Below are 25,517 nucleotides of genomic sequence, written 5' to 3'. Positions count from 1 at the left end.
TCCATGGGCGTCTCCAGGCAAGAAGACTGGAGTGGGTTGCCATGCCCTCCTCCAGGGGATCTTCCTGACTCAGGGGTGGAACCCAGGTCTCCCAACTTGCAGGCAGGAAATCATCATACCAACGAAGCCTGTTCTGCTGAAGGCTCGGGATGGGACCACGTGAGCATGAGCCTGGATGGGGTAGATAAGGCAGGACACGCCCACCACCTGGCTGTTGAGGAGCCCACGTCTCTGCAGTCTTCCCCCCGGTTCCCTGTGAGGCCTCCTGCCTGGCCCCGGGTCCCGGAGAGGCCTGAAGCCCAGTGTCTGAGGTGCAGCAGCCTCCACTCGCAGGATCCAGGTCGCAGCCAGTCAGTCTGAACTGCCCAGAAAAGCTGCGATGTAGGAGAATATGCCTCCAGCTTGCTGTGTGTTTTTCCAACACTTACCCAACCTCTCTGGTCCTCCATTTCCTTAACAGAGAAGAGAGACTCATCCAAAGGGCAGGTGTGAGGATGCAGTGAAGCCAGAGGAGGTGTACGGAGGCTGCAGTGACGCAGGGGGCGCTTTTGTGGTCTCACGGGTTTGGGCTCCTCCAGTCCACAGACACACAGGCGCCTGGACACAGCATCCCCCACGCCAGGCCCGGAGCTCAGCCCACAGTGGCTCTCTGGTGGTGGCCTCGGACCAGGAGGAAGCCGCAGCCCACCAGGATGGTGTCCCTGAGCACCGGCCCCTCCAGTCCCAGCCGCTCCCTCCGCCCTCCAGCCGGTGCCCTCCCGCGATCAGATGGCCTGCTCCTGCCGCCGTCTCAGGCTGAGCATGCGGGCCGCCGCCAGGAAGGTGGCCCCGGTGAGCAGCTCGGCGACGCAGCTGACCCAGCCCAGGGCCAGGGACCAGCCGAAGCGGATGTCCACCTGGTCCAGCAGCGTCTTCTCCTGCAGGAGACACAGCGCCTCCTGGAAGGCGGCGGCCGAGTAGGCGATGTAGACGCTGATGCCGGCGAGGGTCACCAGGGCTGCAGTGGGGACAGAGGAGAGCTGATGGACCCCCACACACCCAGCACCACCCCTCCTTCCCTCTGCTGCCCGTCCTCTGTCCCTCCCCTCCTGCCACTGGTAACTCCTCCCCATCCATCTTACGCGCGCATGCGCACGTGTGTGCATATGTCTGTGTGTGTGTGTGTGTGTGTGTTCTCCCCATCCATCTTACGCGCGCGTGCGCACGTGTGTGCATGCGTGTGTGTGTGTGTGTGTGTGTGTGTGTGTGTGTGTGTGTGTCTCCTCTGTTCAGGGGATTTCCCAAGCAGGAATACTGGAATGGGTTTCCATGTCCTTCTCCAGGGGATCTTCCCAACCCAAGGATGGAACCTGTGTCTCCCCCAAATTGGCAGGTGGATTCTTTACCACTGAGCCCCCTGGGAAGCCCCCATCCACCTCAGCTCGTGTCAATTCCTGGATGCCCTCCACACCCCCACCCCAGAGCTGACCAAACCACCCCCTCCCACGGTTTCACAGCGCCTCACAGCACTCCGTCACTGCCCAGGTCAGAACTGGAATTTTGCATCTGTTTGTGAACCAGCTCCTGTCCATCTGCCCCAGTGTGAGTCCCAGGGGGTCCGCCCTGGATTCCCCAGCACCCTGCACATGGCCGGTCCCCATCCCTATGTTATTAAGGCCCGCTGTCCAGTCTCGTAGTTGACGATCCTGGGTGGCTATTTAAACACATTAACCTCAACCTACATCTCAGCTCCACGCTGGCACCTGTCACGCATCAAGTGCTCATTGCCTGGTTCCGTGGCAAATCAGAGACGGAGACTTCTCCTGGGGAGGTGCCATTTGGAGAATTCATCACTGGGCAAACTATTAATGCTGATATTCTTAATGATATTACCATGGATGGAAGGGAGCCTTATGGTATTCTCACCTCCAGGCTCTGCTTTGGCTGTTCCCTCCATGGATTTCGAGTGTGTGTATCATCCCTGTTCTTGTTTTGTGTTTTGTGCTGTTTATGAGACTGTGCAGGGGGTTTGGTTGCAGCATGTGGAGTCTAGTTCCCTGAGCAGGGACAGAAGGCAGGTCCTCTGCATAGAGAGCATGAAGTCTTAGCCGCTGGACCACCAGGGAAGTCCCTGTTCTTGTTCTTTTTTAAGGACCATTTCAAATGACCCAGGAAAATTCCCTAGTAGCCCAGTGGTTAGGACTCCACACTTTCACTGCCAACGGCTCAGATTCAATCCTTAGTCAGGGAACTAAGACCCCACAAGCCATGCAGCGCGGCTAGTAAATAAGTAAATAAGCAGGAGGCTATAAAACTACCAGAGAAGGCAATGGCACCCCATTCCAGTACTCTTGCCTGGAGAATCCCATGGGCGGAGGAGCCTGGTGGGCTGCAGTCCATGGGGTCACTAAGAGTCGGACTCGACTGAGCAACTTCACTTGCAATTTTCACTTTCACACATTGGAGAAGGAAATGGCAACCCACTCCAGTGTTCTTGCCTGGAGAATCCCAGGGATGGGGGAGCCTGGTAGGCTGCCATCTATGGGATCGCACAGAGTCGGACATGACTGAAGTGACTTAGCAGCAGCAAGTGCTTGATCCCATCTTTGAAACCCAGCCATTGCCTGACTTACCTGATTTTAATCAATCAAAGCAAAGTTGTGCCAGGATGGCAGGTGTTCATGAGACAGCAAGGGTCTCCGGCCAGCCCGTGACCCTGACCCTGAAGCTCTCGGGACTCGGCTACTTTTATGAAGCAGTGAAAATGATTCTCAGAACCTGCTCTCACCCCCAGGCTTCTCTCCTGGGACCACAGACCCAGGGACCCTGGGCAGGAAACCCGTTCACCCTTTCCAGCTAGGAGATCACAGCAGGGCAAACTGAGCCCCAGAGGTGATGCAGTCTCCCCCACCTTCCTTCCTTCTGGGGGATCGTGCGCAGTCCCTCCCAACACCCAGGGCCCCATGCCAGGCAGGCACCTACCTCCAAAGAGGAAGAGGGTCCCTGTGAGCAGGAGGAGGCAGGAGGCTCGCAGGAGGAAGCTCAGAAAGCCCGTCATGCCCCCAAAAACCATGAGGATCAGGCTGAGCGGCAGCAGAATCACGAACGTCCCATGCATGGCTTAGGGGTGACAGAAGGAGGCAGTTACTAATGTCCTTCAGTCAATCAACAAACACCTACTGAGCACTTCCTGTGACCAGCACCCAAATGCTGGGGGGAGGCGGGGAAATCGCCACTACTGCCAATAATGATGATGATCCGGGCTTCCTTGTGGCTCAGGGGTAAAGAATCTGCCTGCTCATGTGGGAAACACAGGTTTGATCCCTATCTGGGAGGATCCCACATGCCGCCGAACAACTAAGCCCATGTGCTACAACTATTGAGCCTGTCCTCTGGAGCCCAGAAGCCTCAAGCACTGAAGCCCGTGCTCAAACAAGAGGAGCCCTGGAACCACAACTAGAGAAAAGTCCGAGCAGCAACGAACCTTGGCACATCCTAAATAAATAAACAAAATTATTTTTAAAAATAGTCATGATAATGATATGATTAATGTGCTGTGCTAAGTCACTTCAGTCGTGTCTGACCCTATGAACTGTAGCCCGTCAGGCTCCTCTGTCCATGGGATTCTCCAGGCAAGAATACTGGAGTGGGTTGCCGTGCCCTCCTCCAGGGCCTCTCCTGACCCAAGGATCGAAGCTGTGTCTCTTATGTCTCCTGCACTGACAGGCAGGTTCTTTACCACTAGCGCCACCTGGGAAGCCATTCAAATGATTAATAGCCACGGTTGTCGAAGCTCAGTTACGCCAGGCTTTGTGCTGCGTAAGTAGCATCTCATTTAAACCCCATGCGCCCTATAAGTAAGTATCGTCCTTGTTCGTTCACTTATTCACTCAACACGCGTGTATCGAGTATGTGCTGGGTGCCAGGCTCTGAACCTAGATTGGCAAATGCATAGGCAAATTCACCAAGACTCCTGCCGTGTGGGGTCAGCAGTGAACCAGTAAGTGACAAAGTTGAGAAATGGTGCCAAATGCACGGGGAAGGGCATGAACAACGCTGAGAAGCAGAAAGGGCAGTGGCTCTACTGAGGAAGCGACAGCAGAGCAAAGACCTGAAGGAGGAGAGGGAGGCAGCCGTGCAGGAGGGGCAAGAACTGAGGGGCGACAGGGGAGGATGGAGCAGGGGGGAGTCAGAGACGGGAGGGGGTGTGCCTGGTGGGGCTTCCTCCAGGAGAGCCAGCCAGCGAGGGTGGCTGGGGGGAGGAGAGTGAGGCTGTGGGGAGGGGAGATTGTTCAGAGCAGCTCGCGTGGGGCTCCGAAGCCATCGGGAAGATTTTTAATTTCTCTCCAAATGAGAGGGCTTCCCTGGTGGCTCAGACGGTAAAGAATCCGCCTGCGATGCAGGAGACCTGGGTTCCATCCCTGGGTTTGGAAGATTCCCTGGAGGAGGGCATGGCCCCACTCCAGTATTCTTGCCTGGAAAACCCCTAAGGACAGAGGAGCCTGGCCGCCTGCAGTCCATGGGGTCACAAAGAGCCGGACAGGACTGATCGACTAAGCACAGCCCTGAATGAGATGGAGCCCACCAGTCTTGAGGCATAAAAGACATGGACTTTAACTTCAGTTTCTACAGGTCGCTCTGGTCGCTATATTGAGAGTAGCCAGCAGAGGGGTGTAGAGGGTTGAAAGAAGGCTCCCAAGTTCACGTCCAAACTTCATTTTCCTGGGCTCCAAAATCACTGCAGACGGTGACTGCGGCCGTGAACTTAAGACACTTGCTCCTTGGAAGAAAAGCTATGACCAACCTAGACAGCGTCTTAAAAAGCAGACACATCACTTTGCTGACAAAGGCCCATCTAGTTAAGGCTATGGTTTTCCCAGTAGTCACGTTTGGATGTGAGAGGTGGACCAGCAGGGAACACCGCCAGAGAAGATGCAGGAGTTCACATCCGGAAGGGTCAGCCCCAGCCATGCCCCCCACTCCCTTCCCAGCCACTGGAGGCTGAAGAGTGACAGGTGCGGGGGGCGGGGGATTTGAGCAGGAGAGCGGAGGGGGAAGCCAGAGAAAGAACCACTCAGAAAAGTGCCACCAGCATCCATCTGCTCCCCCTTCTCTGTCCCCAGACTGCATGTCTTTTGTGAGTCGCTTCATCCCTCAGAAGCTCCCTTTTCACATCTCTGACCTGGAGGTCATGAGTTGCGGTTCGATGTGTTACCAAAAGGACAGCGTGCGTGGAGGAAATGTAGAGGCCGATAGAGCCCGGGTTAAATCAACCGTGACCCCACCAACCATAAAGATGATGAAGGTAATCATCTGGGCTGCCTTCCCCTGTGATCACGCCCCTCGGTCTGCAAGCCCCTAAATGCCAGCAGCCTTGGCGAGTCAAGAAGACAAGACTCCTCTCCTTCCTGGGGCTGTCACGTGACAAAACGTGATTCCAGGGGACGGGGGCCCCTGGGGTCTTTCCTCCTTCCCTCCTTCCCTCTTTTCCTTCCTTTCTCAAGGAAAGATCTTGGGCAAAGAAGCACAACAGCTGGTGTGAAAACCAGGTTCTGTTAAGACCTGTCTGCTGCACGGCACTGCCTCCAGATGCTGGCTGAGAAATGAAATCATTTCTCATTTAGAAATTAATGAGGTTTCCCGGAGTTGGTTCATCCCTGCAGCCCCACGTGTGAGCTCCCCAGACACGCTGCCAGTTGAGTTCCTGTACATGTTCAATTAAATATCTGGACGAGAACAGGGCTCCCCCTGGGAGAGTTGTAACATTTCCTGCTGCAATTTGGTTTAGTACTTTTTTTTTTTTATGTGCCTTGGTCTTTTGTTAGTTTTTGATTTTCAGGACTGCTGTCTGGGGACATAAATATTGATTCTGAGTTCTGTTCTACTTGGAAAGGTCCCCATCTCCAGGTACATCTCATTCAGAAATGAATGTCTAAGGGCCCCATGGAGCCTGGGCATCAGCAGGGGACAAGGTCTCTGGCCTCACGGAGATCACAGTCCAGGAAGGAGACAGACTCTCAGGAAAATAAAGGAGATGATTACAGACCAAGTGTCACAAAGGACAGGAGCGTGATGATATGGGAAAAAATGAGGTGGCCACTTCTATAGCTGAGATGGCTATTTTAATTTCCTAGAGCTGACATCATAAATTACTGCAAACTAGGTGTCATGTATGGATATGAGAGTTGGACCATAAAGGAAGCTGAGCACTGAAGAATTGATGCTTTCAAACTGGGGTACTGGAGAAAACTCTTGAGAGTCCCTTGAACAGCAAGGAGATCCAACCAGTCAATCCTAAAGGAAATCAACCCTGAATATTCATTGGAAGGACTGAAGCTGAAGCTCCAATCCTTTGACCACCTGATGTGAAGAGCTGACGCGTTGGAACAGACCCTGATGCTGGGAAAGATTGAAGGCAAAAGGAGAAGGGGGCGGCAGGGGATGAGATGGTTAGATAGCATCACCGACTCACTGGATAGAGTTTGAGCAAACTCTGGGAGATAGTGAAGGACAGAGGAGCCTGGTGTGCTGCAGTCCATGGGGTCAAAAAGAGTCAGACTTGACTTAGCAACTAAGCAACAACAGCAGATGTCTTAAAAGCAGGTGGAATTTATTCTCTCATAGTGCTGGAGGCTCTAAGTCCAAAATCAAGGTGTCAGCAGGAACTTGGTCCTCCAGAAGCTCCGGGGAAGACTCCTTCCTGCCTATTCCCACTTCTGGTGGTTGCTGGCAAGGCTCGGCATTCCTTGGCTGGTGGCAGCATCCTTCTTATGTCCACCTCCATCTTCCTATGACCTTCTTTTCTCTCCTCTGCAATTCTCCTTGTCTTACGAGGACACTTGTCATAGGATGTAGGTTAGTCCACAATGATCTTGAGAGCCTTAACTATATCGGCAAAGATACTTTTTCCAAATGAGGTCCCATTTCCGGGTACTAGGATCTGTGAGGACACGGTCACATTTTTCTGGAGGATGATACCCTTCAATCCACTACAGCGTTGGGACTTCGCCTGTGGTCCAGTGGCTAAGACCCCGCACTTCCAATGCAGGAGCCTGAGTTTGATCCCCAGTCTAGGAAATAAGATTCCACGTGCTATGTGGCAAAAACAAAAGAATCAATTAACCCAATCCACAACAGTGTTTACAGTAGGAGCACAACCCAGAAGAGCTAAGATTACCATTTAGAATTAATCATGGGCTTCCCTGGTGACTCAGTGATAAAGAGTCTACCTGCCAATGCAGGAGACATGGACCTGATCCCTGGTCCAGGAAGATCCCACATGCAGCTACAGCCTGGGAGCCTCAACTACTGAAGCCCGAGCACCCTAGGGCCCATGCTCCACAAAAGAAGCCACCACAATGAGAAGCCCTCGCGCCGAAACTAGAGCAAAGCCCTGCGCAGCACTGAAGACCCAGAAGAGCCATAAATAAATAAAGTTATTTAAAATAATACTAATAATCGTGTTGGAGATCAGAAAGATGACGAAGGTGCAGTCCCAGTCCTCCAAGGAGCCACGTTCTGGTGACAACAGATTCGAAAATTCACAAAAAAATATAAAAATCCACTTCCTTACCAGGTATAATAGGATTGAATGTCTCTGAGGATCTCATGGCAACTCCAAGTCACACTGACAAGGTTTGAAACTAAGGATAGTGACGTTTTCCCTTCTGGGAAATGTTTCCTGAGACTTTCTTCTTTTGCTAGCACTTCGGATGTTGTTGGAGAATGACACCTCTCTGCTCTTTTAGCTTCTCCGATGGCTCAGTGGTTTAAAAAAAAAAAATCTGCCTGCAATGCAGGAGACTCAGGCTAGAACCTTGGGTTGGGAAAATTCCCTGGAGAAGGGCATGGCAACCCACTCCAGTATTCTTGCCTGGAGAATCCCATGGACAGAGGAGCCTGATGGGCTACAGTCCATAGGTCACAAAGAGTCAGACATGACTGAGCACACACGCACCTCTCTGCTCTCTATAACAGAAAGACTATTACTTCGTTAACTACCCTGGGGCTTTCTGACCTCGCAAGCATTCCGGAAGCCTTCTCTGCCCATCAAGCTATTCTTTGAACAGTGCGATAATGGATCATTCACGCAGTTATTCTTGGCATGAACATCTTGGCTTTTCTCTGGGTTTGCTTTTCCTTTGCAACAAAGCATTTCTGAATCAGAAAAATCTCTTGCACCTGGGTACCTATTTGCTCTTGATGAAAAAAATGACCTGTCAATGTTATTAGTATTATTAATTCTACATAGTAATCTTAGTTCTCAAGTGTTGAGCTCTTATTGTAGGCAGTGGAGAAGAGCGGGACTCCGACCCCAAGAAACAGGTTAGGAATTTTTCTTCCGGTCTCAGCACCCTCACATTATACTGAAATTACCCTCGGTGTAGCATCATTCTAAGAGAGTAGAAACGGCCTGTATTCAAATCCCAGATCAACCAGTTACTGTGCAAACTTTGGTCCCTTACCCAACCTCTCCATGCCTTGGTTTCCTCATTTGAAAAGTGAGGAGGATAAATCACAGTACCTGCCTCATGGGACTGTTCTGGAAATTAAATGGATGGAAACACGTGAAGACCTCATGACAGGGTCTGGCACACAGCACCTGCTCTGTAAGCACTGACTGTTATTTTTACTGCTCTTCAACCACTCCACAGAAAGGGGTCCACACCTCCCTTTATTCCATGCCCCGCTTTCATGTCCTTTGTTACACCTACTACTATTTGAAGCCATTTTATGTTTATTTATTCACGGGTCACCAGGTGTTTATTATCTGCCTCCTGCACTAGACACTAAGCTGTATGTGGCAAGCATCCCACCAGACTCACCATGTTTTATCTCCAACATTAAGTAAAAAAAAAAAGGAGTTTGCAATGATTAGCCAGAGGACAAGATGGTTGGATGGCATCATGGACTCAATGGACATGAGTCTGAGCAAACTCTGAGAGACAGTGAAGGACAAGGAAGCCTGGATTGTTGCAGTCCATGGGGTCCCAAAGAGTTGGACACGACTTTGCCACTGAATAACAACAACAAAGCCCCATTTTACAGATGAGAAGCCTGAGGCTCAGGGAGGTAACATGACTTAGAAGGAGACAACAACTCCCCGTCTGTTTTAGGTAACTAAAGCTGGATTCTTTACCATCTCTGAGCTACTAAAACAACTATGCTGGACGCTTTGCTTATATGATCTCATTTCATCTCAAAGCAGCCCATTTTTTTTTTATTTTTCACTGAAGTAGAGTTGAATTACAATGTTACGTTAATTACTGTTGTACAGCAAAGTAACTCAGTTATACATATATCTACATTCTTTTTCATATTCTTTTCCGTTATAGTTTATCACAGGATATTGAATATAGTTCCCTGTGCTATACAGCAGGACTTTGTTGTTAATAAAACAGCCCATTTATGGAAGCAGACAACTGGCCAGAAGTCACACAACTAGCAAGGGAGACCTTATCTGATTAAGTTGACCCCACCTCATAGTGTTGAGAGAAGCACATGACTCAGCCTGGCCAATCAGCACACTCCCTGCCCTCAGCCACACTGATTGGCTCAGTCCTGGGCATGTGATCCGATCTGATCCAATGAGAGACCTACCGGGAGTTGCAGAATGACTGGGTAACAGTCTCCTATTTTGGTTGCTGAGACTGGAGAGGATTTAGCTGAAGAGAGAATCCAGAGGCAAAGCCCAGAGAGAAAAAGAAAGAAATTGTGTTTAACTCTTTAGATCCTGGGGGCTTGAGCTTTTCAGTTCCATGGACCAGGAATTCCGTGTTTTGTTTCAATTAGTATAATTTGGGGGCTTCCCCGGTGGCTCAGCGGTAAAGAATCTGCCTGCAACGTAGAAGCCGCAGGAGATGCGGGTTCGACCCCTGAGTTGGGAAGGTCCCTGCAGGAGGGGCATGGCAACCCCCTCCAGTATTCTTGCCTGGAGAATCCCATGGACGGAGGAGCCTGGTGGGCTACAGTCCACAGGATCACAAAGAGTCGGACACAACTGAAGCGACTAAGCATGCACGCACAGTATGATTTGAGTTTCCATCACTTACTTTCAAAAGGCTGATACAGCTAGGCTGGGTGGCTCAAAACTGTGGCTCTTTTATCTAAACTGCTGGGACTTCCCTAGCAGTCCAGTGGTTAAGACGCTGAGCTTCCAACGCAACGGGCAAAGGTTCAATCCCTGGTCAGGGAACTTATATCCCACATGCCATGCAGCAGGGCCAAGAAAATATTTTTAAAATATAAAAGTAATAATAATAAACTGTGCTGAATTAGAAGATTGCCTCTCTCTGCCAAAAAGAATCCCAGTCCCTAGCCAGGAAAACAAACCCTTGACATCCCCAGAGCTAATCAAGAAGATAAAATATCCAAGCAAGGTGGATTTTTACTGGGTACAGAAGTAAGCTGCCCACATGGGTTTTCTTGCAGGAAAAATCAATGGTTCTTCCCATACACCCTGGGGCTGTCTAGAAGGCTGACTCACAGAACATGCTGCTTGTCACTTGGCCTCTGTCCTCTATGACTCTTCTGCAGGTCCAAAAAGGAACACAACCTCTTCGTGTAATAAAAGAACTTGGCCAACATTCAAAACTCTTTCTGGAGATAAAGAGATTCTGAGAAAAAACTGTCTCTGGGGGTGATTTTCAGTGAGCACGAGGTCTGAAGGGCCAGCCTCCTCTCTGATGATACAATGGTAGTAAGAGCAGCTAACACTCAGGGTACACTTACAGGGCCAGACACTGCATGAGGCTCTTTAAATACACTCTCTCATTTCATCCTTGACCGTTCTTATAAGGAGCAATAAGAGTTATCTTCAATTTGCCCATGAGGGAACTGAGGCTCAGAGAGGTAGAGGAATTTGCCCAAAGCCATCATGTACGGATGTGAGAGTTGGACCACAAAGAAGCCTGAGCACCGAAGAATCGATGCTTTCAAATTGTGGTGCTGGAGAGGACTCCTGAGAGCCCCTTGGACAGCAAGGAGATGAAACCAGTCGATTCTAAAGGAAATCAACCCTGATTATTCATTGGAAGGACTGATGCTGAAGCTGAAGCTCCACTACTCTGACCACCTGATGTGAAGAGCCGACTCACTGGAAAAGACCCTGATGCTAGGAGAGATTGAGGGCAGGAGGAGAAGGGGTGACAGAGCATGAGATGGTTAGATGGCATCCCCGAGTCATCGGACATAAGTTTGAGCACACTCTGGGAGATACTGAGGGACAGGGAAGGCTGGCGTGGTGCAGGCCATGGGGTCACAAAGAGTCAACACGACTGAACGACTAAACAACAACAACACGCCTAGTTGGTGGTGAGGCCAGGGCTTAGACCTGGGGCAGAGGCTGAACAGATGCACAGACTGTGGACGTGGGTTTTGCCTGTTTCTCAAAACCCTGGACCACAAAGGGCTGCTGCATTATCAAGTTTCACGAAGAGGCCAGACCAGTGCTGACTGGTTAGCCATCCAGTGTACCCATTGATGTGATAAGTAGGCTGAAGGCCAGCATCCAGCCCAGCAAAGGGCCACAGATGTGGCTGCATCTAAAAGAGGCTGGAAGGACGGGTACAGAGGAGTAGTGTTAACTGATCACTAAGTATGTGTCTAGCATATTTACATCAAATCATTCTTTGATGCAACAGGGAGATCACACAACAACCAGGCACTAAGCCGGGTAAAGCTCCAATTTTTTCATCCAGTTAGTTCGTGGAATCCTGACCCCACACCCCTTTAGGGTTTTGTTATCTCATTTGGATAAATATGGAAGCTGAGGCTCAGAAAGGTTAAGATACCAACCCCGGGATCACAGAGGGGTCCTGGTAAAGGCCTAAGCTGGGCTTTGACTTCCAGCCCTCAGTTTATGGGCAAAAATTCTTGATTATTCTTCCCGCCCCACAATGGGAAAACCCTCTTGTTTACTTGATTAAATGAATAAACAAAAATAAGCTGGGGCTTCCCTGCTGGTCCAACAGCTAAGACTCTGCACTCCCGATGCAGGGGGTCAGGGTTCGATGCCTGGTCTGGGAATTAGATCCTGCATGCTACAACTAAAAAGATCCCTCTTGCCACAACAAAGACCCAAGATCCCGTGTGTTGTGACTAAGACGAAGCGCGGCCAAATAAATACATTTTTAAGTTTTAAATAAATAAATAAGCTGCATAGGCACAATTTTCAGGTGCAAAGGGACACCCAACTTTGTTTTAAGGCTGTAGTAACTGATACAGCATCTCCTGGTTACATTCTCCAGCCTTCTCTGTGGACCAGAGCGATCCATTCAGAAGCCTGCTCAGTTCAGTTCAGTTCAGTTCAGTTCAGTCGCTCAGTCGTGTCCGACTCTCCGCGACCCCATGAATCACAGCACGCCAGGCCTCCCTGTCCATCACCAACCCCCGGAATACACTCAAACTCATGCCCACAGAGTCGGTGATGCCATCCAGCCATCTCATTCTCGGTCGTCCCCTTCTCCTCCCGCCCCCAACCTTTCCCAGCATCAGAGTCTTTTCCAGTGAGTCAACTCGTCGCATGAGGTGGCCAAAGTATTGCAGTTTCAGCTTTAGCATCAGTCCCTCCAATGAACATCCAGGATTGATCTCCTTCAGAATGGACTGGTTGGATCTCCTTGCAGTATAAGGGACTCTCAAGAGTCTTCTCCAACACCACAGTTCAAAAGCATCGATTCTTCGGCGATCAGCCTTCTTCACAGTCCAACTCTCACATCCATACATGACCACGGGAAAAACCATAGCCTTGACTAGACGGACCTTGGTTGGCAAAGTAATGTCTCTGCTTTTTAATATACTATCAAGGTTGGTCATAACTTTCCTTCCAAGGAGCAAGCATCTTTTAATTTCATGGCTGCAATCAGCATCTGCAGTGATTTTGGAGCCCAAAAAAATAAAGTCTGACACTGTTTCCACTGTTTTTCCATCTATTTCCCATGAAGTGATGGGACCAGATGCCATGATCTTTGTTTTCTGAATGTTGAGCTTCAAGCCAACCTTTCACTCTCCTCTTTCACTTTCATCAAGAGGCTTTTGAGTTCCTCTTCACTTTCTGCCATAAGGGTGGTGTCATCTGCATATCTGAGGTTATTGATATTTCTCCCAGCAATCTTGATTCCAGCTTGTGCTTCTTCCAGCCCAGCGTTCCTCATGATGTACTCTCACTCCAGTATTCTTGCCTGGAGAATTCCATGGACAGAGGAGCCTGGCAGGCTACAGTCCATGGAGTCGCAAGAGTCAGACACGACTTAGTGACTAAACCACCACCTGCACACCACTGGGTGAAGTCCCTCTGAAGGAAATATCCGCTAGATGCTTGGAATGTGAGGGGGGTGGGCGTGCAGGAAAGGAAGGGATCTCACGAACTCTGTCCTCAGCTCCAAGTTGCACCAGGAAGACCTCTGGGTGTTCTCAGAGCATTTCAAGCATCATCAGGAATTCCCATTCAAAAACTCCTATTATGTGTTAGCTTATATGCAACTTATATGCAGAAGCCTTCTAGCTAACACATAATAGGAGTTTTTGAACGGGAATTCCTGATGATGCTTGAAATGCTCTGAGAACACCCAGAGGTCTTCCTGTGCAACTTGGAGCTGAGGACAGAGTTCGTGAGATCCCTTCCTTTCCTGCACGCCCACCCCCCTCACATTCCAAGCATCTAGCGGATATTTCCTTCAGTGGGACTTCACCCAGTGGTGTGCAGGTGATGGTTTAGTCACTAAGTCGTGTCTGACTCTTGCGACTCCATGGACTGTAGCCTGCCAGGCTCCTCTGTCCATGGAATTCTCCAGGCAAGAATACTGGAGTGGGTTGCCGTTTCCTTCTCCAGGGGATCTTCCCGACCCAGGAATCGAACCCGGGTCTCCCTCATTACAGGCACATTCTTCACCAACTGAGCTACAAGGGCAGTCCATGGTGTGCTGGAGCTGGATTATATCAGAGTTGTTCTATCGCTAAGTCCTGTCCTACTCTTTGTGACCCCAGGGACTGGAGCACACCAGGCTCCTCTGTCCTCCACCGTCTCCCAGAGTTTGCTCCAATTCACGTCCATTGAATCAGTTGTTAAGTTTTTAGGAACATGCGGAACCAGCTGATGTCATGTTGACAGCTTGAAATTGACTGCAGTGGGAATATTTACTCCACAGAGGTTGGCAAATGCCACAAATCAAGATGCTCCCCTCCCCCAGAGAGCCAATTGTTAAGAATTTTCCAGCACACCAGTAGACTTCAGAGAAGCAGTCTGGTTCACTCATGTACTCATTTATTCACTCAACAAACATGGACTGAGTTCCACCTCTAAAAGATAGTTTGCATTCACTCTCACACCTGCTCAGCCAACCTTGGCTCATGGGCTACTCTGTGCCAATGCTGTGTGTGCTAAGTCACTTCAGTCCTGTCCGACTCTGAGACCCTATGGACTGTAGCCTGCCCAGCTCCTCTGTCCATGACATTCTCCAGCCAAGAGTACTGGAGTGGGTTGCCATACCCTCCTCCAGGGGAATCTTCCCCACCCAGGGATCAAACCCACATCTCCTGCATTGGCAAGCAGGTTCTTTACCGCTCGTGCCACCTGGGAAGCCCAGGCTCTGTGCTAAATACTAAATATTCTGTGCTAAATTCCGGCTGTGGCAAGAGAGACACTGGTCCCTGCTGGCATGGAGCTTGATTAGTGAGGGGGTCAGCTTTTAACTCTAAAAATGTCACATAACCTTTACTGTGAGTAGGAACTAAGGCAAGCTGGCAGGATGGGAGCAGGGAGACTCCAAGTGGAAGCAATGGCATGTGCAAAGTCCCTGTGGCAGAAGGAAATGTGGCACCTTCCAGGAACTGGTTCATGACCAACGCAGCCGGAGAGGAAAGAGCAAAGGGAAGAGTGGAGCTGAAGAGGGGCCCTGGCAGCCCTGGTGGGCCATGCTAGGGACTTGTCTTTATTCTAAGAGTCCCATCCGCAACCCTCAGTAAGTCTATCAAAAGCTGCCCATACTTTTCAAGGCCTATGGAACTCAGTTCTCATTTCCTCATCGTTTTCTTTGTATGGTACCTCTTTCTCTAGGCGTGTTTCCTCTTTGGAAAAGTAAAGATTAAGATGGAGATGACAAGAACTTTGTAGGAAGGCTGTAGGAAGGCTGCAATGGAAAGCGTTCAGCTCCAGGTCTGGCCGCCGGTGAGCTGAACTACGACTCCGATTTTCCCTCCGCCCTCCAGTGTTTATTCAGCCCCTTTGCTTTCCTGAATTCTGTCCTCAAATCCTGCCGGCTTTTCTGACTTCGGAGCACCGTGCCAGGCACTGGGAAGTCAGCCGGGAACAACAGACACAAGGCCCCTGGGGGTGGGGAGCTGTTCTTTGCCTCCTGGTTTTCCTCTCTCGGATCGTTCAGCCAATATTTTTACTGCATCTTTGGTGCTGCCAAGCGCTCGTCCTCAACAGCGAGGATGCAGCGACGGCTGACCATGGGGTGTGCCAGGCAGCTCCCCAGGCTGGTTAAGGTGTCTCCTCGGCCTCCGAGTCACCCTCCCCTGTGCTGCTTGCCACTCTGAAATGGAACTGCGCACTTCCCCCTCGGTCTCGCCAGCTAGCCTCTGCGCCCCCTGAGCGCTCGGCCTGGGGCTTGGAGTGCAGCACCCCGCTGCCCGGCGCACCGAAAGCCTGCAGCCAGCGTTTGTAGAAAGAATCCCCAACCACACAACTTCACGCGTGGAGCCAGAGGGTGCCGCCTCCTCCTCCTAAACCCCTTCCCCAGCTCCTGCCCAGTGTCAGAGGCCACCTCGGGCGCCCTCTCCTCCGCAGGGCCCCCGCCCGCTGTTTGGATAAAAACTCCCAAACTGGCGTCCAGCCCCGGGTTCCCCCCCACTTCCCACCCTCCCCGGACTCACTGAGAAGTTGTCGGCTCGAATCGCTGACGGTCACGTTCTCCTGCCAGAAGGGGTTCATCAGCGGCGCGCACGGACTCTGGACTGGGTGGGCAGAGGAATCGGTGGACCGGGGGTCCCCGAGGTTCAGACCCGGCCCGCGCCTTCGCCCCCACCTCCCTCCTGGATGCCCCACCCGGGAGTGTGGGGGCGCGGAGCAGCTGTGGGCTGAGCGGGGCACCTCTTTAGAGGGGCGATGGCAGCCCCGGGACCCCGGGCCACTTCCCGTCCGGCCCCGGATCTCGCATTTCGCGGGCTCCGGGGCTTGAGAGCAACAGGTCCGGCCACCGCCCGGGCTCCCCGGGTGCCCCCTTACCCCGGCAGGTCCGCCAGAGGCCGGAGTGCGAGCTCAGAGGTTCGAGCTGGCTGCGGTTGGCGGCCCCCGCCGGGCCCCGCACCCCCGGGCCGCCCCGCTCCAGGCGCTCGGTGTCGATGATGTACCAGAAGTCGGTGCCGATGGCCGCCGCCAGGAGCACGAAGCTGAGCGCCCCGGCCAGCGCCGCCGCGCCGGCCAGCGCGCCCAAGTGCAACCGCATCGCCGAGCCGCGCCCCCGCCCGCAGCCCGCAGCTCGCGCGCCCCGGTTCTGGGAGCCAGAACTGGGTCCTCGGGACCTCGATCCCTCCCTCCGCCCCTGGCTCCGCCCCTCAGTCCCTCACCTGCAGGCCGGGACCGGCACCGCCTCCCGGCTCAGACCCCATCCCGGTCTAAAGCCCCACCTCGATCAACGCTCGCAGCCCAGCGCACCCTTTCGCTCCCGCTCCTCGGTTGCTCGCAGACCCTCCTCCCACCTATCCGCTCCCGCACTCCCCACGCATCCCAGCTGTTCCCCGCTCTGCCGGGCCTCTGCCGTTCCTCCCAGCCCTCTCCCGAACCCCACCGCCCACCCCCCAGCTCAGGGAGTCTGCCCTTCGACGCCCTTCCCACAGCTCTGGGCTCAGTGGATGCGGGCTGCTCCTCTGTGCACAGCGCCCAGGCGCCCAGCACAGAGAAAAGGGCAGGGTGGTGCGGGGGCGGAGGGCGGGCTTCCCACAAAGGGGATGAGGGGATGGGGGTAGGGGCGGGGGGAGTAGGAAGAACAGCTAGCACCTGTCCTGTTTGCAGGTCATTCTCAATAGCCTCTCCCCCCAACTTCAACCACCCTTCTCCAAAATCTCCCTCTTCAGTTGATTTTTCTAGGCTGGCTACAGAGAAAAAAGACAGATCAGTTTTTTTATATAAAAATTCTTTAATGGATAACCAAGGAGGTCCAACAGCATAGTACATAGGGAACTATATTCAGTATCCTATGATAAACCATAATGAAAAAGAACATTTAAAGAAGAATGTGTGTGTATGTGTGTGTGTAACTGAATCATTTTGCTGAAGAGCAGAAATTAACATTGTACTTGGAAGCAACAGATGAATGAATAAAGAAGTTCGGGCTGTATATATATATATATATATATATATATATATATATATATATAATGGAATATTACTCGGTCATGAAAAGGAATGCATTTGAGTCAGTTCTGATGAGGTGGATGAACCTAGAGCCTATTATACAGAGTGAAGTAAGTCAGGGAGAAAAACAAATATCATATATTAATGCATATATATGGAATCTAGAAAGATGGTACTGATGAACCTATTTGCAAAGCAGCAATGTCCATGGGGGTGGCAGAGAGCTGGACACAACAGAGTGACTAACACTTAGTGGAGACACAGACACAGAGACCAGACTTGGACACAATGGGGGACGGAGAGGGTGGGACGAATTGAGAGAGCAGCGTGGAGACACATGTTAATACATTCAGTTCAGTCAGTTCAGTCGCTCAGTCGTGTCCGACTCTTTGCGACCCCATGAATCACAGCACGCCAGGCCTCCCTGTCCATCACCAACTCCCAGAGTTCACTCAAACTCATGTCCATCGAGTCGGTGATGCCATCCAGCTATCTCATTCTCCGTCGTCCCCGTCTCCTCCCGCCCCCAATCCCTCCCAGCATCAGAGTCTTTTCCAGTGAGTCAACTTGTCGCATGAGGTGGCCAGAGTATTGGAGTTTCAGCTTTAGCATCAGTCCTTCCAATGAACACCCAGGACTGATCTCCTTCAGAATGGACTGGTTGGATCTCCTTGCAGTCCAAGGGACTCGCAAGAGTCTTCTCCAGCACCACAGTTCAAAAGCATCAATTCTTCGGCGATCAGCTTTCTTCACAGTCCAACTCTCACATCCATACATGACCACGGGAAAAACCATAGCCTTGACTAGATGGACCTTTGTTGGCAAAGTAATGTCTCTGTTTTTTAATATGCTGTCTAGGTGGGTCATAACTTTCCTTCCAAGGAGTAAGCGTCTTTTAATTTCATGGCTGCAATCAGCAGTGATTTTGGAGCCCAAAAAAATAAAGTCTGAGACTGTTTCCACTGTTTCCCCATCATTTCCCATGAAGTGATGGGACCAGATGCCATGATCGTAGTTTTCTGAATGTTGAACTTCAAGCCAACTTTTTCACTCTCCTCTTTCACTTTCATCAAGAGGCTTTTGAGTTCCTCTTCACTTTCTGCCATAAGAGTGGTGTCATCTGCATATCTGAGGTTATTGATACTTCTCCTGGCAATCTTGATTCCAGCCTGTGCTTCTTCCAGCCCAGCATTCCTCATGATGTACTCTGCATATAATTTAAATAAGCAGGGAGACAATATACAACCTTGACGTACTCCTTTTCCTATTTGGAACCAGTCTGTTGTTCCATGTGCAGTTCTAACTGTTGCTTCCTGACCTGCTTACAGGTTTCTCAAAAGGCAGGTCAGGTGGTCTGGTATTCCCATCTCTTTCAGAATTTTCCACAGCTTATTGTGATCCACACAGTCAAAGGCTTTGGCATAGTCCAAGTGCAAAATGAGAAAGCCAGTGGAAATTTGCTTTGTGATGCAGGGTGCTCAAATCCTGTGCTCTGTGACAACCTAGAGGGGTGGGATGGGGTGGGAGATGGGAGCAAGGTTCATGAGGGAGGGCACATATGTATCCCTGTGGTTCATTCATGTTGATGTATGGTAGAAACCAATGCAATATTGTAAAGTGACTAGGATCCGATCAAAAATAAACAAAGATTTTAAAAGACCACATTGTAAATCAACTATCCGTCAATAAAAGAGAGTCTGGTTTCTAGTCTAGGCTCCTGGTCAGTTTTGAAAAGAGTAAGTGAAATGTTGTAATTTACATTTTTTAAAATCTCAATCTCCCTACCGATTTTATTGTGGAGCAGAGACTGTAGGGAGACAGCACAGGAACCAAGGAAGCCAGTTAGGAGCAACTTAACAGTAGAAGCACAAGAGATGTTCAGGCCATGGTTGTGGCAGCCGGGAGTAGGTGGAGAAGTGAACAGATTATCTTTTTAATTGAGAGGGGTTGGCTTGATAGGATGTAGTGATAGACTAAGGCTGACAACAACTCTTTTCCTTGTTTAATCCTCTCTAACCAACCCCATCCTCCTCTTCATCACTAGCGTCCTCATCTCCATGAGCAGCAGCAGCACCCTGAACAGAGCCATCACCAGCAAGAACACAGGCTCCCCTTGATTGCACCACACCATGCTGCTCCAGGACCCCTTCAACCACCATCTGAGTAAGACTGATACCTCCCGTAACCATCCCCTTAGTTATCCCAGGTGGCACAGTGGCAAGGACTCCCCCTGCCCATGAAGGAGAGGCATGAGATGCGGGTTCGATCCCTGGGTCGGGAGCATCCCTGGAGAAGGAAGTGGCAATCCGCTCCAGTATTCTTGCTTGGAGAATTCCATGGACAGAGGAGCCCAGTGGGCTACAGTCCATGGGGTCGCGGAGTCGGACATGACTGAGCACGAATGCGCGCAGTCAACCATCCGCACTGAAGATTTCGCCCTCCACCCTATCATGCTACTGTCGCTATCTTCAATTGCACCATCATCCAAACAGTGCTCGACTGTTCCACCAACATTTGGGAGCCTAACTGGAGGCACAGTTCAATGAGGTGGGTCCCAGGACCCCCTAATAGTCCGTCTTTACGGTTTAATCTCTTCTCTCTCCATTCCTCTACGTCTCTCAGCTGTCTGTCCTCTCCTGGCTTCGTTCTTATTCAGATTCTCATTGGTTGGAACCCCAGGAGTTACTTTTTCCATCACTTAGCAATCCCAACAAAAAGAACAAATGTCTTTCTCAGTGGTGCAAGTCAGATTTCCAGGATTCCCATCTCTGACCCAATCTCTAGGAACGACAGGAGCGGAAGGCACCGCCTGGCCAAGCCTGGATCAGTCACCCGCCTGCTTCTGAAACCAAGGGAGGGTGAATCGGTCCCATCCTCACCATTTGAGTTAAGAGGCGTCCTGGCTGCCAGACGTAGCAAATAAAAACAGAGGTGCCCAGTTAGTTACATCCGAGGCCTTCCCAGGGGCACCAGAGGTAAAGAATCCACCTGCCAGTGCAGGAGACTTAAGAGATGCGGGTTCGATGCCTGAGTCAGGAAGATGCCCTGGAGGAGGAAATGACAACCCACTCTGTAGTATTCTTGCCTGGAGAATCCCACAGACAGAGGAGCCTGGCAGGTTGCAGTCCATGGGGCCACAAAGAGTCGGACATGACTGAGCACATACACACACACACAGAGTTACATTTGAATTTCAGATGAATAATAAAATTCAGTATAAATATGCTCCATGCAGTATGTGGGAGACACTTATATTTTAAAATTGTTGTTGGACTTCCCTGGGGGTCCAGTGGTAAAGAATCCACCTGCCAATGCAGGGGACACAGGTTCGATCCCTGGTCCAGGGAGATCCCACGTGCCATGGGGCAACTAAGCCTGAGGGCCACGACTGCTGAAGCCTGCATGCCCTGGAGTCTGTGCTTCACAAGAGAAAGCACCGCTGTGAAAAGCCCATGCCCTGCAACTGGAGGGTAGCCGCATCCACCACAATCAGAGAAAGTCCGTGCGCAGCAGCGAAGACTCAGCGAAGCCATTAATCAATTATTTTAAAAAGAAAATAAAACTGTTGTTGCTGTGTAATCTGAAGTTCAAACTTAACTGAGCATCCTGTCTTTTCTCTGGCAAACGTAGCTGGCTCCTCAAAGGACAGTGAAAGTCACTCAGTTGTGTCCAACTCTTTGCGACCCCATGGACTACACAGTCCATGGAATTCTCCAAGCCAGAATACTGGAGTGTCCGCAAAGGACAACCAAGGCGCTATGACCACAGCCAGGAGAAGGGGCGGTGGCAGGGTGGATGATACCCCCTCTACCCAGTACGGGCACTTTCCTTCACTGGGTCCCACATCCCTCATCTCCATAAGGAGACCTTCAATGCCCCATTGCAAAGACAACCTTGTAGGCTTTGATCATTCTCTTTTTTCCTGAGGATTTTGATAGAATCTACCTGAATCATGCTCAGTCACTGTAAAATGATCAGAAAGTAATGTTTTTCAATGAATCTGGGGCAGGGTTGGGGGGGCACATCAAACAACGGATTCTATGACTACTCAGCCAGTCAACTGAAGAGGCAGGATAAAACCGGAAGGCTTCCGAGGCAGAAACCAAACAAAGCACCACCGTTAAGATAAAAGCCACACACTGAACCCCGAGCTGGCAGAGAATGGCTTTGCACAGGGGTTCAGGAGGCTGGTCTTGAGTCTTAAATCAGCATCTGTGTGAGCCCCGAGATGTTGCCTCTCTGAGCTTCAGTTTGGTTTTTTTCCCCCCAGCTGTGAAAAGCGGGTAATCGTACACACCAGTCCCAGGAGGGCACTACAAGGGTGTCAGGATGGTGGGTGTACAAGTACTTTGTGACCAGGTTTCCAGTTAAGAATCCGCCTGCCAACTCAGGGGACACAGGTTCAATCCCTGGTCTGGGAAGATCTCACCTGCCTCGGGGCAACTAACACAACTACTAAAGCCCGTGCACCCTGGAGCCCATGCTCCACAATGAGAGAAGCCACTGCAAGCAAAAACGTGCGCACCGCAGCCAGAGGGTAGCCCCTGTCACCACAACTAGAGAAAGCCCACGAAGCAACAAAAACCCCGTGTAGCCAAAAATGAATAACGAGAGAAAGAACATCTGTTTTTTTTTTTTTAAAGTACTTTGTGACTTAGGCAGAGTCATACCAATATTATTATTAGAAGATATGAGAGACACTTTGAGAAGCGGGGAGGAGTGCATTTCAGACATGCAAAGAACAAATATTTAAAAGAAAGAGAAGGGCAGAAGGGAAGGAGGGAGGAAGTCAGAATGCTGGAAAGAAGGGTTTCCTTTCATTATGAAGCGTTGAGTGTCATGGGAAAGCCGATATTTTTTTTAATCAGTGAGCTCTGGATTTGTGCAAGTGTGTAGCCCTGAGGCCCTGCCAGCCTCGCCAGCCTCACACACCTGGACCTTGAACACATGAAGTTCGTTGCTGCCTCTGAGACTTCGCACATGCTGTTCCCTTTAACTGATATACTCTTATCCCCACTTTTTAAAAAATATCTCAACTTAAAAATTACCTCTTTGGAAGTGAAAGTGTTAGTCGCTCAGCTGTGTCCAACTCTTTGCCACCCCATGGATTGTAGCTCGCCAGGCTTCTCTCTCCATGGAAATCTCCAGGCAAAAATACTGGAGAGGGCTGCCGTTCCCTTCTCCAGGGGATCTTCCCGACCCAGGGACTGAACCCAAGTCTCCTGCATTGCAGGCAGATTCTTTACTGTCTGAGCCACCGGGGAGAACTCCTCTTTGGAAAGGGCTTACCTAACCCGCAACTTAGGTTAAAAGCTCTCCGGATATGATGACTTATGATGACTCAGGCAGCGTTAATGCCCATCATAGCTCTTTAGGCTCTCAACCACTTAGTGCATTTCCACAGCATCCACTACACACACCTGTGTCTTTCCACATATGGACTTCTCTCCCCAGGTGAGAAGGCTGGAATTGATGGAGGGCGAAGACCCCCCAGAACACCAAGCATGAAAGAAGTTGGAGGATGAACAGCCTCAGCTGTCTCCCGCCTTCAGGGAGGGAAAAGCTCTGAGGCCTGTTCTACTCCATCTCCCAGAGTTTCCCAGTGGGAGTGAACCCCAGCCACCCACGGCAGCGAACTCTTCAATTGATAGCCTTCCTTCTTCATCTTAATTCCCTACTCTTGTACCAGTGTGTCCTAGGATCACCCGCCCCAATAAAATCGCTAGTCTTAAATCCTTATCTCAGAGTCTACTTCAAAAGAAACCCACACTAAAACACATGATATCTTGGCAACAACACTGTCCCCATAGTAATTAATGGGTTTTGAGCAATGAAGCTGTTTTCTACCGTCTGCTCCTTTGGAGATTCAGGCAGGATGGCAGATACTATAGGACGGCTCATCCAACACCAATCTGACCCATCTCCCCCTTCACTTTTGTAGGTACCTTGTAGCCAGTGATGGCCACGTGACAGACATAATCCTAACCATTGACTTAGAAGCAGAGTCTGTTTGGAAACAAAAAAAGACCAGGCCCTGGGAGGAGAAGGCTTTTGATCCACTTGGGATAAAGATGTAATGTCTGGAAGCACAACAGCCATCTTGCAACCATGAGGCTAAACCGCCTAGTGAGTGGTGAAAACAAAAGATACAGAGTCTGAGGCTCTAATAGCATCACTGAACAGCTGCCCTATCCTTGAATTGCCTACCTCAGGAATTCTTATTAGAAGGTAAAACTAAGCCCCCATTTGTTTAAGCCACCCTCTCAGGATTGTCTGTGTTTGCAGATGAATTCCTTGTGAATCTCTGCAGACACAGATTATGTTGGTCCTATCCCAAGTACATCACTGGCTTTAAGGTTAGTGCATGATACACAGTACATGTGTAATAAAGATTTGTTGATTCAATAAATGAAAAGTCTTCCCAAAAGTCTCTTCTTGCAAGCACAGAGCTTATTTTGTGTGGCAAACTCATAAGGAACCAACTCGGAGTTATAGACATATAGCCAAGATATTGGTACAGTTATTAAGATCACCACACTAGAAGGAAATGGCCTCTGTCTATTAAGTCTCATGGGGTCATGATGTTGTTAGGAGTCATTTGATGCCATGGACCTGACCTGTGCATAACCGTTTAAGTGTAAAGCCTCCATCTGTCCACTAGAAACTTCTAGAAGGGCTGGCCGCCACTCTTCAAATCCTATATGATGTAATTAACTTTAAATGAAAAGGGATCAGTAATGCACTGGTTTGATTTTCCCATCACATGTCTGGCATGATACCAAGAGGTGAAGGCTGCTGCTGCTGCTACTGCTGCTAAGTCACTTCAGTCGTGTCCAACTCTGTGTGACCCCATGGACGGCAGCCCATCAGGCTCCCCCGTCCCTGGGATTCTCCAGGCAAGAACACTGGAGTGGGTTGCCATTTCCTTCTCCAATGTGTGAAAGTGAAAAGGGAAAGTGAAGTCGCTCAGTTATGTCTGACTCGTAGCGACCCCATGGACTGCAGCCTACCAGGCTCCTCCGCCCATGGGATTTTCTAGGCAAGAGTACTGGAGTGGCTTGCCATTGCCTTCTCCAGAGGTGAAGGCTAAGCAGCCCTTTTTCCGTTTCAGGGAATCTCTTCCCAAATGGGAATAAAAATCTCTCAGCCATAGAGAAACCGCTTCTGGGAGCAACGTGGTAGGGAAAGAGCTAGAACCATGAGCCAGTGCACCTGGATTCCAGCACCAAAACGAGGCTGCTGAGAGATCTGGACTGGCTGCTTCCCCTCTCTGAGCCTCAGTTTCCTCATCTGTAAAAGGGGCTAGCACACGTGCTCTTCTGGGAGTCTATCCCTGCAACAGCTTACATGCTGCATCACTACAATGTGGAAGGCATCACCATGCATGCATGCGTGCTTGCGTGCTCGTTCAGTCGTGTCTGACTCTGCAACCCCATGGACTGTAGCCCATCAGGCTCCTCTGTCCATGGGATTTCCCAGGCAAGAATACTTGAGTGGGTTAACATTTCCTTCTCCAGGGGATCTTCCTGACCTGGGGATCGAACCCAAGTCCCTTGCATCTTCTGCATTGACAGGTGGATTATTTACCACTGTGCTACCTGGGAAGCCCATGTATATAAGCAACCTTCTCCAGTATTCTTGCTGGGAAATCCCGTGGACAGAGGAGCCTGGCAGGTTTTAATCCATGGGGTTGCAAAGAGTTGGGCATGACTTAGCCACTAAACCACAAGTAGATATACAAATTTATAAAAGCCTAGGCCAGACTTGCCCAGGCTTGAACAAAAGGAATTTTCCAAGAAATAATACATTTTAGGCATTCTAAGGCTGAACTGCAGGATACCTGTCTATGCTTTCTACCCTGTTCCCCAGACCAACACCTACACATGAAACGTGGGGGGAAGAAACTGGGTTCCTGATGTCCACAGGCACGCCGGGCCACGCGCCCCTGCAGTTCCTCATCATTGAGACAGAAAGAGTAGGTTAGCGAGAAGCTTCAACAGTTCAGCTGACGGGCCTTCCCTGGCAGTCCAAGACTTCGGCTTCCAACGCAGGGGGTGCAGGTCCGATTCCCTGGTCCAGAAGCTAAGATTCCCATAAGCCTTGTGGCCAAAAAAACCCAAACCATAAAACAGAAGCAATATTGTAACAAATTCAATAAAGACTTAACTGAAGATACTGTGTG

At 50.4% G+C, this 25,517-nt stretch overlaps 1 protein-coding gene and 1 long non-coding RNA gene across 3 annotated transcripts in view; both read right to left on the bottom strand.

The window, feature by feature from the left end:
- Positions 1-764: 764 nt before the first annotated feature.
- On the bottom strand, positions 765-16,427 carry TMEM114 (transmembrane protein 114). Of its 2 annotated transcripts, XM_055408884.1 has the most exons (4): positions 16,208-16,427; positions 15,856-15,936; positions 2,962-3,099; positions 765-997 (listed from the first exon to the last, which is right to left on the bottom strand). In XM_055408884.1, the coding sequence occupies exons 1-4, from the start codon at positions 16,425-16,427 to the stop codon at positions 765-767; spliced, it is 672 nt and encodes a 223-aa protein (XP_055264859.1). The 2 variants fall into 2 exon arrangements, with proteins under 2 accessions (XP_055264859.1, XP_088689306.1); XM_088833180.1 differs by lacking the exon at positions 2,962-3,099.
- A 714-nt stretch (positions 16,428-17,141) lies between these two features.
- Positions 17,142-25,517, bottom strand: part of LOC129545357 (uncharacterized) — a 33,895-nt gene continuing 25,519 nt past the window's right edge. The window contains exon 4 of the long non-coding RNA XR_008683693.2: positions 17,142-18,837. This is a non-coding gene — a long non-coding RNA (uncharacterized LOC129545357). The remainder of the gene's footprint in view (positions 18,838-25,517) is intronic.

The sequence above is a fragment of the Moschus berezovskii genome, chromosome 27 (genome assembly GCF_049115385.1).
Source record: "Moschus berezovskii isolate FMDL1 chromosome 27, NW_MosBer_1.0, whole genome shotgun sequence".
Taxonomy (NCBI): domain Eukaryota; kingdom Metazoa; phylum Chordata; class Mammalia; order Artiodactyla; family Moschidae; genus Moschus; species Moschus berezovskii.
This window is presented reverse-complemented; position numbering and strand designations above follow the sequence as displayed.

What these genes read in the sequence shown, in the direction of transcription:
- TMEM114 (XM_055408884.1), bottom strand. Translation starts at nt 16,427, where the DNA reads ATGCGGTTGCACTTGGGCGCGCTGGCCGGCGCGGCGGCGCTGGCCGGG. An exon ending in CCTCTGGCGGACCTGCCGGG is followed by an intron (nt 15,937 to 16,207) that starts GTAAGGGGGCAC and finishes CTGCCCACCCAG; the next exon opens with TCCAGAGTCCGTGCGCGCCG. An exon ending in TTCGAGCCGACAACTTCTCA is followed by an intron (nt 3,100 to 15,855) that starts GTGAGTCCGGGG and finishes GTCACCCCTAAG; the next exon opens with CCATGCATGGGACGTTCGTG.